At 43.5% G+C, this 15,328-nt stretch overlaps 1 protein-coding gene across 1 annotated transcript in view; it reads right to left on the reverse strand.

Moving 5' to 3' along the window:
• Positions 1-15,328, reverse strand: part of tle2a (TLE family member 2, transcriptional corepressor a) — a 39,227-nt gene that overhangs the window by 4,625 nt on the left and 19,274 nt on the right. Inside the window, exons 3-16 of the mRNA XM_039810186.1 lie at positions 14,135-14,198; positions 10,657-10,701; positions 8,204-8,266; positions 7,713-7,817; positions 6,968-7,181; positions 6,348-6,364; positions 5,376-5,471; positions 4,685-4,729; positions 3,465-3,626; positions 3,187-3,208; positions 1,932-2,152; positions 1,446-1,525; positions 501-750; positions 1-158 (exon numbers count right to left, since the gene is read on the reverse strand). The exon at positions 1-158 is cut by the window's left edge and continues 90 nt beyond it. Coding sequence (XP_039666120.1) covers positions 1-158; positions 501-750; positions 1,446-1,525; positions 1,932-2,152; positions 3,187-3,208; positions 3,465-3,626; positions 4,685-4,729; positions 5,376-5,471; positions 6,348-6,364; positions 6,968-7,181; positions 7,713-7,817; positions 8,204-8,266; positions 10,657-10,701; positions 14,135-14,198 — 1,542 coding nt within the window. The remainder of the gene's footprint in view (positions 159-500; positions 751-1,445; positions 1,526-1,931; positions 2,153-3,186; positions 3,209-3,464; positions 3,627-4,684; positions 4,730-5,375; positions 5,472-6,347; positions 6,365-6,967; positions 7,182-7,712; positions 7,818-8,203; positions 8,267-10,656; positions 10,702-14,134; positions 14,199-15,328) is intronic.

Genomic DNA, 15,328 nt, shown 5'->3' on the forward strand with positions numbered 1-15,328 from the left:
AGAGCGTAGCAGGCGGGAGCGGACGACGTCAGCTCTGCTTTGATGCGGGGAGTGGGCGTGGCCAAATCCCAGATTGACAGCGTGCTGGCCTCCCCGCCGACGATCAAGGTCCGTCCGTCTGAGAGCAGCTTGCAGGAGCGGATGTAGTTATCCCTGTTCTGATAGGACACAATAAAATGACAAATATAAACATTTATACACAATAATATGTTCTAGTACTCTGTAATTGATGACAAGGGGATACAAAAGACACAAAGTTAAGTGTGCTGCTACAGCAGTACCACAGCAATAAATAAAAGGTGCTGGAGGATTTGGCTTTAGGACAACACCACAAAGCTGATTCATCATCTCAAGTGTGTTTTTATGTGTGGAGAAACAGGAGCATCACTTTTGGTAGTAAAGCAACATTATTAGACACAAGATAGACAACAAACTTTAAATATGAGTCTCCAAACATCCGTCTAAGTCTCTCCCCTCCCCTCCCCTCCCTGGTGTCTCACCAGACAGTCCAGCTGGGCCATGGGGCTCTTGCTTCCAGGCTGGCTGATGTCCCACACCTTGACGCAGCCCTTGCCTCCGGTGTAGACGTGGCGCGTCGAGGTGCTGATGGTGACGGCACACACAACCTCTCCGTGGTTCAGGGTGTGAATCTGACGGGCGTGGCGAGGGATTCCCGGGCCCAGCAGGGCGTCAGGGGGAAAGGGCACCGGCTGCATCTGGCCGTCTGCGCTCACGTGGAACGAGTAGGCGCTGCGGAGAAGAGACAGAGAAGGGATCTGTTGAATAACAGAGATTAAAAGGCTGCAGCGAAAACACTTTCTGGTGGAACAAGTAGCAGGAGATGAGAGAGGGCAAACATTTTATTATTTAGTCTTTGTTTCTAAAAGAGGACTTGGTTGAGCTATTCAATGAACAAGAATAACAAGTATGTAACTTTGATGAGCACCATTTAAGACTGCTCAACAATCACAGAACTATTTTGTGTAGACATTTTTCCCCTCAACCAAGCTCATCTACTTTAACATGTGATTTCTGCATTTCCAAGAAGTGCTTTTAACAGACTAACACTAAGTGACTAAAACTTAACATTTAATAATGTCTGGATAACTGAAAAATACTGTATATGACTTCTTGGGTCTATTGAAGCTGCTCTGCAAATATCACTGACGTCACGTCGTCTACATTGGCCATTTTTCTGCAGAAGCAAGAAAATGATAACAAGCTTAAGTGCTTTAAGGGTGAATACTTATTTAAAAAGGTTCTTGATGTATGAACACAGACTTAAAAGCACAGTTTATTTAAATAGTTTCTCTCCTGACTTTTCCCTTCAACATTGTTTGTCTTTTCTTCTGGTGTTGTAATTGAAATTTCAGCCGAACCTGAGCGCAGTTAATAGCGAACAGGTGAAGATTTGCGTGATAGCAGACAAGAAAGAGGAAACTCACGGTTTTCCGGAGGCGGCTGACTGCAAGCTGGCAGGCAGCCCAGGGACCCTCATATGCGGGTGTGGAGACTCATAGCCCACCTGGAGAAGAAAGAGATATGTGAGGAAAAAAAAACACAACAAAGGACACCCATCTTAAAGGAGAGGAGAGAAAAGGAGAGAGTGTTCACTCATTAAAAAAAAACAAAAAAAACAACAGGTAATAAAGAGACTCAGATGAAAGATCAGAATAAAATGATATAATGAATGATATAAAAGCAAAGACATTTTTCAAGAGCCAAGGTCATAGATTGGATACGATAAATGGCAATGCAGCTGCTCTCCCTCTAAAACACTCCCTTCTATCTATCTATCTATCTATCTATCTATCTATCTATCTATCTATCTATCCATCCTTCTTTTTGCCCTCTGTGATAGGTTTATATGCTGAGGTATTACATATGACAGTGACACTGGAAAGAAATTATCTGCAGAGTGTCTAGCTCACCACAGGGGACCGTCCGTAGCCTGCGGCAGCTGCCGCTGCTGCTGCTGCAGCAGCTCCGTTCATCTGGGGTGAGACTAAGTGAAGGCCGGCGCCGTAACCCGCCGCCCCGACCAGGTCCCCGTTCACCCCTGGAGGCAGGCCGAAAGCCCCAGGAGGGTATGCTCCCTGCACCGCCAGGGGGTTTCTCAGACCAAGAGCTGGAGGAGGGAGAAGGGAGGAAAAGACAACAGAGCATCAATCTATTTTGAATTATTTAAGTGAAAAGATTATTGATCGAGGCAACAAAAATATCTTGAGACTTTCATTTTAGCAAAGAACAGAATCATGATTCCACATTTAATAAGGTGACTGCCTCTGCAGGGCCTCTCAGTGTATGAGACAGTTGTGACTGACAGGCTGTGAACACGCTACCGCCTGCCATACAAAAGATAGGAAAACATCCTTTAACTGCAGCACTAGACCACTAGTGCCCCCTGCTGGCCACAGTGCCTTCCTGCAGTGAGACGGTGTGCGTCTATGTGTGCTCACATCCTTCTGTCTGTGCATGTAGCCGCATCTACAAGCGTGTACGTATGTATGCATAATGGAGTGTGTGTGCGGGTCGGGCTAACAGGTGATGTGAGGGGGAGAAAAAAAGAGAGAAAGAGATACAGTGGAATTGATGGAGGCTCATTATAAAGCAGCTCACAGTCACAGTCCATCACCTCTCCTAATCTTTCCATTTAAAAAGTGAGGGCGCTGAATATTTTTGCCCACAGCTGCTTATTAAGTCCAGATGGTTGTGGGTGGTGGGGAGCTGGCTGACACCCATACCAACTACTGCGGCCCGATGCTGATAGAATCACCACACGTAACAAAGCGAGTACAGGCTAAAAACTCATCTCTGCAGAGGCAGATTCATATTTTTAATTGATGCTGTGTGCAGTGAAAGTTTTTGTCCCTGAGAGGAGGGATGGAGACATTTCTTTTTTTTTGGTCTCCTGAGATTTTCCAGTGATGTAGGCTAGCTTTACAGTTTCACTTCACACCAGAAACTTCAGGCTTTCTGAAGTCAAATGCTACCCTCGAACAATTACGTACAGAAGATACGTTCTTTGGGGAATAAAAGAAAGCTCATGGGATGTTCTTACCGAGGGAGCAATACAGTATGCAGCAAGCAGGGACATTGGTACTTGGAAGGGGGGGGGGGGGGGGGGGGGGGGGGGGGGGGGGCTTGGGGGGGGGGGGTCCCTGGCTTCATGGGAGGGCCGGCTACCTGGAGTACTGGACTTCTCCCTCTGGGATAGCAAAGAATAAAAAGAAAAGCATTAGAAATTAAAGACCGAAAAAGATAATTAATTTAGAATGAAAAGTGAGCAGAATACAGTGCGTGCTGACAGCAGAGAAACAGTAATGTCCTATACTGAATTATACCATGTGTGTTCTACATGGATATCTGCATTCATGTGACAATAATACCATAACAATCATTCAAATGTCTGTGTTTTTATGGCTTTGTTTAGTCCATTTAGACATACAGATGTGTAGGTCTACCTGTGGGGGCTCTTTGCCACGAGATGGGGAGGCTGCGCTGCTGGAGGAGGCCAGGGAGGCGGGGCTGGCCTGCGGGGGGCCGTCCTTACGTGACAGGGGCATCTTGTCCAGGCCGTTCTCCCTGGACGAGTAAGACTGCACACTGCGAGGGGACGACGGGTCCTGAATTCAAAACGTATAAAACGTCATTACTCTGGACAGAAATAAGTAATTTATAATTTATTTATTCATTCTAGTGTTTTAGTGCTGAAGGCCACAGAGAGATCACATGGAAATCTATCGGCCTCTCTTTTTTCCCCCCATGTGTATTAACTCTTTTCTTTGCTTGTTTAACCATGACAAAAATGTTTCGGCTTGCTTCAGCAGTCTGAGTAAGTCGGTATTTTCCAAAGTATGAAATTCCTGTTTAATGTTACAATCTGTCTGTGAATAATTGTTTCTTATTAAAAACAATAATTTAGGAATATACCCACTTGATCTGTCTGCTGAAGCCGCACATTAGCTTTCTGTATAGCTTTGCACAGAACAATGACTATGGATTTTGTCCCCCATAATTTACATTGGAAACACAGTCATGGCATTTATGAACATGAGGAATGATTACAGCAATCAAAATCTGTTTCACTGTTCATATGGGCAACTGACTGTTGTTTTAAAAACAGACTTGAAAAACTGCAAATCTATCCTTTAACTGCTTGTGCCAACTATTGTTAATCAATCAACATAAAAGAAATCACTTCCTGGCACCAGAGGAGTTTTCCGAACAAGACCAACACTGCAATGCTTTCAGGAACTGGGTACGGTCTCAGTTACTGTCATCTCATGCACAATGGACACTTATGTATTCATTTGGTAGGTCAAAAATAATGATAATGAAAAACATTGATTGGAGTTTTTCTTTTTTACTTTTGTTACCGTACATTAGAAAAAAATATCCACTTTGCTATCCACTTTGCACTTATTCATAAAAACTATTAAAACCTCAACAGTCATACCTACAGAATTGTATGTATGACGGAGCATGAATTGCAGTCAAGTGTGTGAATGCATATGTACTTTATGGTTGTGTATGTTGTGAAAAAAGGGCAGACAGAGGTGTGGGGGTATTTTCATTTTTATTCAAATGAATAATATGATGGTCCTGCTGGGTGTGTTTACATGATGTATGCAGATGAAAGCGGTGAATTGAGGCCAATAGAGGCCGGCGGCCGCATACTAACCTCATCCACCACCAAATTATCATCACTCTTATCCGCATCGCTGCCCTGTGAGAGAAGAGAGAGGAAGTGAGATTAGATATTCCTGCTCTACTGTCTGATGTATGTAGATTTCATGTAGAAATATACAACACACAAAGTCATACGCAAACAGAGGTTGTGTGTGTGGAATCGAGCGCATTTGAAAAGGTTTTATGAAACATTTTGTCTCAAGAGCTATACTTTGTTACGCTGCAAATAAAGGAAAATTATATATCTTATCTTTAACATTTTACTGACTGAGATGGTTGAAGTAGATGCAATGGACAGCGCAAAGGTAATCAATTCATTTTCTATGCTTAACTTGGAGAGGTGAAATCCTCTGAGCGGATTCTGTTTTTTATTATTGCAGGTCTTCTCGAACAAAACGATAATGCTGAACTTGATAATAAAAACTACCTGAGATTCATTTATCTCACAATAAAAATAATCCCTTACAGAGCTTTATGTATCTGCTTTTCCACAATAACACAAATAATACAGTGATGACAGCAGGCAGGGAGTGTGAATATTTCAATTACGGTCTAAAAGGAGAGCAGGTCTCCAAAGTCCACAGTTCAGACACCACTGGTTTTATCTGGTGAGGACAGGCAGAGTTGGGCGAAACTTTCCTTCAGTTACTTAAACATTTAACAGTGTTATGAAAGTGGCTCACATAGTCAGTCATGAACTCCTTCTCATCAGCTTTCCTCTTCTTGCCGTTGCTGAGGTAGTCTGCTGGGCGACCCTTATCCCCGTTGGACAGAGAGCTCTGCAGAGCAAGACAGAGAGGGGTGAGGAGGGGAGAGGGTGAGAAAAGAAAGAGCAAGACAGTAAGGCAAAGATCAAAGGTGTGCAGGGGGGCACAAAGGCGAGAAGAAGGAATGAAGGAATGAAAAAAAGGAGTGAGGGCAGAGAGGGAGGAAGAGGGTGATAATGAGGTGAGAGGGACTGCATAAATCATGTCAGGCTCATAAGCTGCGGAGATGAATGTGAAAGAATATCAGGCCGCATCGATCGGCCGGCTGACTGTAGGAGTGAGAGGACGAAAGAGAATGCTTCAAGTTTTCTTTAAGGCAGCAGAAAAGACTGTGGAGCAGTCTGAAAGCATTTTGGCATTGATGCAGTTTTTTAAAGCAGTATTGTCACAATTTTAGAGTGGTATTGATATAATGTTGAGATCTAAATGGTTGCCATACAGGGTTCAGCATCAGTGTACTGCAATCCAAGTGTATGAAAGTTAAATTTAAGCCAACAAGATGTTGAAAATAAATCAAAGCTGCCAAAACATGAGTGCTTTCCAACTGACCACAGCGAACAACATTTCTAAGAGTATAAATGGGCACAGAACGCAAAGTTGAATCCTAAAAATTTCAGTTTTATTAAGTGCGTGCAGTGGGGATCCTTTTTTGATTGCGTGTCAAGTGCAATATGAACCATAAAATAAAGCTTGACAAGAAATATGTACATATTTTCAACTTATATTTTGGAATTCTCTATAGTTTTACAGCCTTAGAAATAAAAGAAAAACGTTTTGTGGAGTGGATACCCATGTACAACACTGAATTTGCCTACACTATCAGAAACTGCTTAACAAACGGGTGTGAGTGTACTTGATTTAAGGGATTGTGTAGTAATTTGTACTCACTGGTCCTGCTTCACGGTCTGTTCATTCCAGGCAGAAGCACCAAAAAACATCCAGGAACCAGGTCACAGGATAGCAAATGCAGATAAGGACACACACACACACAAACAAATGCAACATTAGCCGCCATCGCTTTACATCCCTCTACAGCTGATGATTCAGAGGGGAAATATCCCTGAGGAGTGTTAACACTCCTGTGCCCTGCCAAAAATCCAAAGCAAAGCCAATCATCAGGATCCATCACGCCAAGCTTCGGTGTTTACCCTACCCCCACCTAAGAGAGACGTTTTCATCTCTAAGAATGCAATCCAACTCTCGTCCCAGCCCTAAACTCATCTAGAGTTTTGAGGGTGCCCGGATAGCTCAGTTGGTATAACAGGCGCCCATATATAGAGGTTAACTCCTCAACGCAGCGGGCCTGGGTTCGACTCCGACCTGCGGCCATTTGCTGCATATCATTCCCCCTCTCTCTCCCCTTTCATGTCTTCAGCTGTCCTGTCAAAATAAAGGCCGAAAATGGCCACAAAAAAAAAAATCTACAGTTTTACATTTTTTGCTATGGGGAAAACAAAGAAAAGAAAGAAAAATAAGTAAACAGGCATCAATTTAAAGTGTCCCTGTACCTCTGTGGTGCTCTGCAGCGGCAGCGGCGGCTGCTGCTGCCTCTAGGTGAGCTCTCTCATCCTTGGCAGCTAGCTGAGCCCCCAGAGCCCCAGACAGGGCCAGCAGGCCGGACCCTCCGCCGAGCGCCAGGCCGGGGTGAGGCAGTCCTGATGGGTGAGGGCCCATTTGCAAACCCTGGGCATGCTGAGAGAGGTGCTGAGCCTGAAGCTGCTGCTGCAGGGAGGAAGAATAGAAGTAGTAACAGAAAGAGAGAGGAGACAGAAGAAAGATAGATTTGGGTGACTTACAGGCAATGAAAGAAGTGATTTAACAGGAAGTGATCAAGAGGAGGAAGTAAAGCGAGGGAACTAAGTGCTGCGATGTGTACGAGGTGAGAGATGCTAGTGGCTCTTTAGGAGGGGAGGCTCTGCAAATCAGCGTGATGGGAAATAACATGACAACTAATAACTTCAACTGAAATATTACTTAAAGCCTGTTTTAAACCTCTATGCATCATATTTGGAAAAATCATATGGGACATTTGATAGGACCCTTCGTTTAATTGTTGATGTTGTTCAGGTAGCTGGTAAGGCCACTTGAATGAAAAATATATCAAAGAAATCTTAAAACCAATTTTTGGTATTTCAAATTAGTCATCCATCTTTATGAAATAAATCTGTATATTTTAGAGTGGGCAAATGGATGTTTGCCTCAATAAAAGAAAAAAGAAGGAAACTTAAATAAATGGGAGGATATGGTACACACGCTATGAGGCAGAGGGGGGAGCCCACGTACCCCTATCGAAGCATTTAGCTCCCCCATGGTCACCTGTTTGGCGCGCTCCATGGCCTGGACCACCTGTTGTTGGTGCTGTGGAAAAAAACAAGATGTCAGTGAGGGCAGGTGGATTCAGAATTAAATACTCTTACTCAAAATAAAAAAATAAAAAATAATCTGTAAACTGAATCAATATTAATGAGGGTTAACGTTTCTTAATTAGTGTAAAAAGTACTCTGAGTCTCACAAAAAGCATATTTGAAATACAGATTTTTTTTCGCTCTGGGAATCATGTGAACGCATGCAACCATTTGGCGATCGAGGAATGCGCTTTGAAGTTCTGTCCATCTGCAGCTGTGTGTGTGTGTGTGTGTGTGAGAGATATTACTCATTGTGTGTATGCATGTGCACGCCTTCTGTGTGGGGTACTGTCAGACTGGAGAGAGATGGTTGAATGCAGTACAGTGTGTGTGCCCCACCTCCTGTGACAGGAATGGGATGAGCTGAGCACAGATCACGTTCAACCGCTTGGCAATCTCCGTCTGAAAGGAGAAAAAAAAAAAATAGATACTGTTGCTTTGATGAATAAACACACGTTCAAACAGTTGCAAAGCGAAGATTAAACTTGAACAAAAAGAAAACACACTCTCATAAAGGGTACACACACACACACACACACGGCGTGGCTGCGGCCTGCTTCTCCCAGGGCCAGTGTGGTAAATATTTCAGCTGCTTACATTTGGTCCATGCAAATGGAAACTCTGCCAGGGAGTTTGGCTAAAATATTCATGGACAGCATCTGCTGCGGCCTCAGCCAGCCCACACAGTTTGTGTTTGTTTGTGTGTGTGTGTGTGTGTGTGTGTGTGTGTGTGTGTGTGTGTGTGTGTGTGTGTGTGTGTGTGTGTGTGTGTGTGTGTGTGTGTGTGTGTGTGTGGAGAAAGGATGCAAGATTCACCATGTTTTCTCAGTGTGTGTGTATGTGCGCATGTGTTTCTCATGTGTCCTTGCATGTCTGCATTGAATGCGTGTGTGCGCTCGTGTGTGTGTGTGTGTGTGTGTGTGTGTGTGTGTGTGTGTGTGTTTCCTGCTGGGGGTCAGTGATTCTTGCTGTGGGTGTGTGTCTGTCTCGATCTGCTCTACTACACAGCCAACAGCAAGCCCTTCCTCCCTCCCTCCTCATCTCTCTTTCCATCCCTCTCTCCTCCTTTTCCATCTTTCTTTTTAATCATACTCCATTTATCCATCCTTCCATTTCTCCTTTCCCAGTATTAGTGCAGTAATCACTGTTACAGCGCTGTCATACAATGACCAACACACACACACGTTTAGCGGCAGGCCCAACAATGCTGTTAGGGCCAGTAATGATATGCATGCAGAGATCATGACAACATCATTATGGCCACGGGCTGTTTTTCTTGTTGACAGCTAGACTCTGCTGTGTGTGTGTGTGCTAGCATGTGCGAGAATGTGTGTCACACACACACACACACACACACACACACACCACACACACACACACACACACACACACACACACACACACACACTTAAGTGATTTATTGATGCCGGACTGAACTTCCACCCCCTCTTTTTCTCCCTCTCTCATGCTCTCTCTCTCATTCCTCTTGCTTGCCCACATCTCTCCCTCCCTCCACTCTCCATTTTTCAGCCAGGCAGCATGCTCGCCCCTCCTCCCCTCCCCCATTCCCTCCATCCTCTGAATCCATCACCCCCCACCCCAAGGGAGACACAATGATTTCTTGTTAGAGAACTCCAACTACTAAATGACATCTTCAGGAGAGAGGGGGAGAGAGAGAGAGAGAGAGAGAGAGAGAGAGAGGGTGGGGGGGAGAGATAGAACATGAGCAAACGAGAGAAAGAGGATAAAAAGGGGAGGACAAAATGGGAGAGAGGAAATGAAAAGAAGAGGCGGAGGAAGGAGAGGAGGAAGAAAAGGGCAGATTGGGTTGAGGAAATGACAGCCAATGAACGAAGGATGTGGGAGGGAGGAGAAATAGACAGAAAGAAGAAACAGAAGGAAGGCGGGGGAGGATTGGGGGGGGTGGGGTGAGGGGATGGAGATGCAGCACGACAAAAGCGAAGCGATTGAGATGGTGAAATGAACGGAGAGAGAGAGAGAACGAAAGAGTAGACGGCAGGAAGGCAGTGACCTGATTTAAAGTGAAATTCAGCATGGACTGTATGTCTGTGAGGAGGTGGAGGGAGGGTGTGCAAAGAAAAAAAAGAAGAGAGAAAGAGAAATCAATGTGAAGGAAGAGAGACAGGGATGGTGAAGAAATAGAGATTAAGAGAGAGGAGCATTTAAAAAGACAAAGTAAGAAAGCAATTGAAGGGAATGGAGAAAAGAGGGATAGAAGACGAAGAAGCAGGGCAGGAGTGGGGAGATAGGGATGGATGGATGGATGGGGCACAGAGGTAGTAACAGACAGGGATTTATGACGGGTGAGAGGGCAGGCTGTTTTGGAGGCTCGGGGAAGGGCAGAGTATTCTCATCTGTCTGCGGTAGAGAAATGAATTCTGTTTGTGGATCCTATTAACGTCTCCACAGCATAACGGCGCTATATAGGTCCATCAGAGAGAGGATTGACATTACAGTGGTAGAGAGACAGCGAGAAAAACACAGAAACAGAGAGAGCGAGAGAGAGAGAGCGAGAGAGAGAGAGAGAGAGAGAGAGAGAGAGAGAGAGAGAGAGAGAGAGAGAGAGAGAGAGAGAGACACACACACACAGACTTTCCTGAAAAATATTAGTTACTTTGAGTAGAGCTGATTGGGGGCAAAAGAAAGGAGGCAGTGATAATAATCCAAGAGAATAATGCAAAGCTTTAGAAGTATGAGGCAGGAGAGATAATAGAGAGGGGAACAAGACACAGAGAGAGAGAGAGAGAGAGAGAATGAGAGAGACCACTCACCTGTTTGTGCATTTCAATGTTAAGGCCGTAGGACATCTCGTAATACTGAAACACAGGAGAACATCAGTTAATATACAGGATTGTACATAAAGAATATGTCGAGTTGACTGACATGCACACAATGTCATGTGTGGAGTACATTAAGAAGGTTTTTTTTATGAACATAATATAATTAATATTTCCCATGTGGATATAGGAATATGGATATCATTTCATATAATAATAATAATCAATTATAAATTAAATAAATTATGACAAATGTGGTCTACTTCCTCAAAGAGAAATCTTAAAGTTAAATCACTGCACCAGCTGACGACTCCCAAAAGCGACACGTTACATTTACCGCACATCATTTTTCATCTGTTATATACTGCTATACCTGAATTATTTGTATATCCGCAGCTAAAGCAGATGCAGTTAGGACTATTTAGTTTTATTTTATCTGCAAGATGAAATGCAAAAGTGATACAAATGATAACAAATCCATTCTATATTTTTCTTAGAAAATATTTCCACAAAAAGCCTCAAACCAACAATGAATTAATCCTACAGTCGATCGCACATACACAGACATGTTGGCGAAAATACTGGTTTACCAAAGATTAAAAAGATATTAATCAATAGCTGAAAATAATCTCCAACAAATACACTATTTACTCCTGTTTGATTAAAGTTTTCTAAAAACTGCAGTGTCCTGCTGTTTTAGGAAATGACTGAACCTTTATATATATATATATATAATATATATATATATATATATATATATATATATATATATATATATATATATATATATATATATATATAAATAACCTGTTTTAAAAAACACTAACGTCCTCAGAGTACTATCAGGGAAGGGAAGTCAGAAAGTATTTTTAAAGACTAAAATATTGTTGGTTTTGAACTTTTTATCGGATTTGTTAAAAGAATAAAAATCAATTGAAAAATGCCAGCCTTTTCTCCTTAAGATATAAAAATAAACATCTTATTAAAAAAAATTAAAAATTAAAGAAAAAATGTTCTTTGGAGATAAAAACCGATGACGAGTTGACCAGCTCAAAATATCCAAGTTCTGCCTTAACTTATGTGTGATGTTATACTTACATAAATTGGCAATTCAGTGGTTGTTTTTACACAAATAAATTCAACAGTGGGAGCCCAGAACCACTCACAAAATATTTTCTTGCTCCTATCTTCAGACGATGCCAGCCTTCGCATGTGCACTCTGAAGTGCACATATGTCCCTAAAAGCACATTGCCACCAATTTCACCTCAAATCTGTTGAAAGTCAATGGCACTTAAATGACCCTGAGGCGCGGTTTGGAATCCAGAAACCCGAAGCGAGGGATGGAAATTGTCGCCAGGCAGAAGAAGGTGACAGACTATTGCAATAATCATATCTAATGTGAGCTATTTGACCCTGTCTTTTAACCGAAAGTACAAGGAGCTGTAAGGAACACAGGAGGAGATGAATGCCACAGAGAGAGAGAGAGAGACAGGTGAGGGTCTCTCTCTCTTCCACTCTGTCTCTCTCACTCTCTACCTTCAGAGATGGACGAAAAAGGAGAGCATTTTAAAGTCAGATGCCTCGAAAAGTGACAGGCTGACATTTGCTTTTCAGCGTGGCTGGTTGTGGAGAGAGGAGATTGGCAGCTAGGCAGCCAGAACAGGCTGGCAGGATGGGAGAGGAGATGGCAGGGGTCCTCTCTCTCCAGACATCTTTCCTGGCAGTTATCACATGCATGTGTGTCGCAGGTGTGTGTGTGTTTGTAGCACAAGCCTGCAACTGTGTAGGCGTGTGTATCTATGTGCTTTGTGTGCATGTTCCCCTGCGAGTGTGTGCATGCGCATGCACTCTTCTTTCTGTGTGCCACCATAAAAGACGCCTTTCCTGGCAGCTGGCGGCTCTGCTTGGCAGTCAGTGTGCCAAGTTTCGCCTGTTGCTTAGCAACATCCAAACTCATCCAAACCTAAATCATCAGCCAGAAAAGGAGCCCTGGCCTGTGCTTGATGCCAGCTCCGCTCCGCCCCCATACCCTCCACTAAAACTTCAATCCCCCCACAAGTCTCTGCTTTGTGCCAAGATTGCCACATAGCTCTTTTTTGGCGCAGCGGGTTTTGGGTAGCTTACACTCAGTCAGCTGAGGTTGTGTGTGGCTCTGATCACAGGTAAAAGGCTGGAGGTTTGCAGACGTGGAAAACAAAAAAGACTTTCCTTTATCCAGAATTCAAACCATGGTCACATGCTGTTCTATAATTTCCTCTGCCCATGATAACATGCAAAAGCTTCAAACTTTAGAGGAATATCTAAAATGAGTGGGGAAATTAAGCAGCAGTGTCAGAGAAGCAGTGTGGGAGACAATGACTGACAACAAGTGACACAGCAGTAAAACTACTAAGTCAGCATAGCTCAGTGGGTAGAGTATAGGGCAGGGCTTCAACGACAATTACAATCAATGACTCTATTATTCTCTTCATTAACCGATAAATCATTTTAGAACGTCATAAAATAATAAAAAATACCAAACACAATGTCCCAGAGACACACTCAAATTTCTAAAGCTCAAAAGGTTATTCACTTTAATAAACCGGCTTATTCACTTTCAAAGATCTGAAACAAGTACACTTTGGGACTTCTTCTAGGGATCAACAACTCCACAGGTTACCTTTAACCTGTCGATCCCCAAGACTCAGGAACAGTCTTCGTGTTGAAATTTGCAATGCAACCTCACCGATTTCTTTTAAATTACTACTGAAAACTCATTTTTATAAACTGCCTTTTTTGTATTAGTTTTTGTATTATTTTGTAATTATTTATTTTCTCTCTCTCTCTCTCTTTTCTTTTGTGTATTTGATTTGTGATTCGATGTAGTATATAAACACAGATACTGAACCACACCTTTAAGAACATGTTTTGTTCTATTTTGAGAGAGGCATGACAAGCTCCTTCAAACACAATCGTTCCTGAGACAAAATTGAGGTAAATTTACTTTTTATCAGATCTGTGCTGACAACTGTAACAGACACGTTACGATGTTTAAAATATGCAAACACTAGTACCGATAGGATACCCAAGGTGATGCCAAAATTATACATTTTGTGTGTGTGTGATCAAAGAATAAAGAAGCGTATGAATCAGACCAGGCATTTGATGCCAGCTTTGCACTTAGGAGTTGATAGTTTGACTGTATATAAAGATGGCTGTTAAAAAGAGTAAGAGGTTCTATACACAGCTGTAGACAGATGTGGACACACATCAGCAGTATACAAAAAGAAACCCTTGCAAGCACAAGACTGCACGCCCATGTAAGTGCTGTTTATTCTGCAGTCCTATAATGTGTGTGTGTGTGTGGTCTTGCGTGTGGGTTTTGGTGGGTGTTGTTTGGCAGCTGTTAGCAGATGAAAGGGATTCAGCGGACTTGGCACTGCACTTGTTGTGGAGAGACATGGCCTCTGTGTGTGTGTGTGTGTGTCTCACCATAACGTAGTGCCTCTGGATCTCTGTCTTCTCTGTAGCCAGTTTCTCACATTCCAGTTTCAAACTGCAACAAGAGAGAAGAGTAACACAATAAATATGGTGAGTTTTGATTTGTATGATATCCCAAGTAAAAATACACAATGCAATTAGCAACATGACAACAAATTACTCCCTACTACTTCACTTTCTCCATCACCTCTCTCTCCTCTTCTCTCTCACACTCAGTGGGGGAGGAGGGAGCAGGGTGACTGGGGTGCTGACAGCCCATTATCACCTCAGAGCAGAGCAGAAATAGACAAAGTCACGCTTGGAGCCTGAAACCCAGCCAAGACTGCAGGCAGGCACATTCAAGGTCTCTCTGTCTCTCTCTCTCTCTCTGGACAATCCTCAATCTATCCATGTGCCCTCCACTCATCCTCATTTTGTTGCTTCCCCAATTACCAGCCAGTCCACCCGTCTCTCCGTCTGTCTGACCGCTCCCCCTTCGCTCACCTTCGACAGCACACTCTGCCAAGTTTCACTGAAGTCGAAGCTTCTGATTTAAATGGGTCAAAAGTGCCAGTTCTGCCTGGATGTGTAATAAATCTGCCTTTTTCTGTTTTAACAATCACCTCTCTTCCTCTGTTCAGGACATGACCTGTGTCTGTTGCTCAGTTTGTGAACATGTCAGGCTACTACAGCGAGGTCTGGAAGCTTACACACACACCTACCTACCTCTGAAGTGATAGCAGCCAAACACCTCTCCCATGTGTCCCATATTTCTGTCTGTCCTCTGTGTCTGCCTGTCTCTCCTCGCACCCAAACCAGTCCCTGGTGTCCTCTTAAAACAGGATAATGCCAATGGCCACACACACACACACACACACACACACACACACACACACACACACACACACACACACACACACACACACACACACACACACACACACACACACACACACACACACACACACACACACACTTCTAAATGTGTAATCCGGTCCAAGCACACAAACAACTCCCTTGTTACCTCTGAAACTCTCTCCATCTCTCTCACCCCATCTCCTCCAACTCCACCTCCCTCCTCAGAGAGAAAGTATATTTTGGGCCTTCGGCAGTTTATGCCGACTTGTTTGCAGGCAGCAGATAGATTGATGGCGGGGGTTGTGGTGTGGTGAGGTGGGACGTTGGAGGTGGGTGGAGATGGGGGTC

This window comes from Perca fluviatilis, chromosome 9 (assembly GCF_010015445.1).
Source record: "Perca fluviatilis chromosome 9, GENO_Pfluv_1.0, whole genome shotgun sequence".
Classification (NCBI taxonomy): domain Eukaryota; kingdom Metazoa; phylum Chordata; class Actinopteri; order Perciformes; family Percidae; genus Perca; species Perca fluviatilis.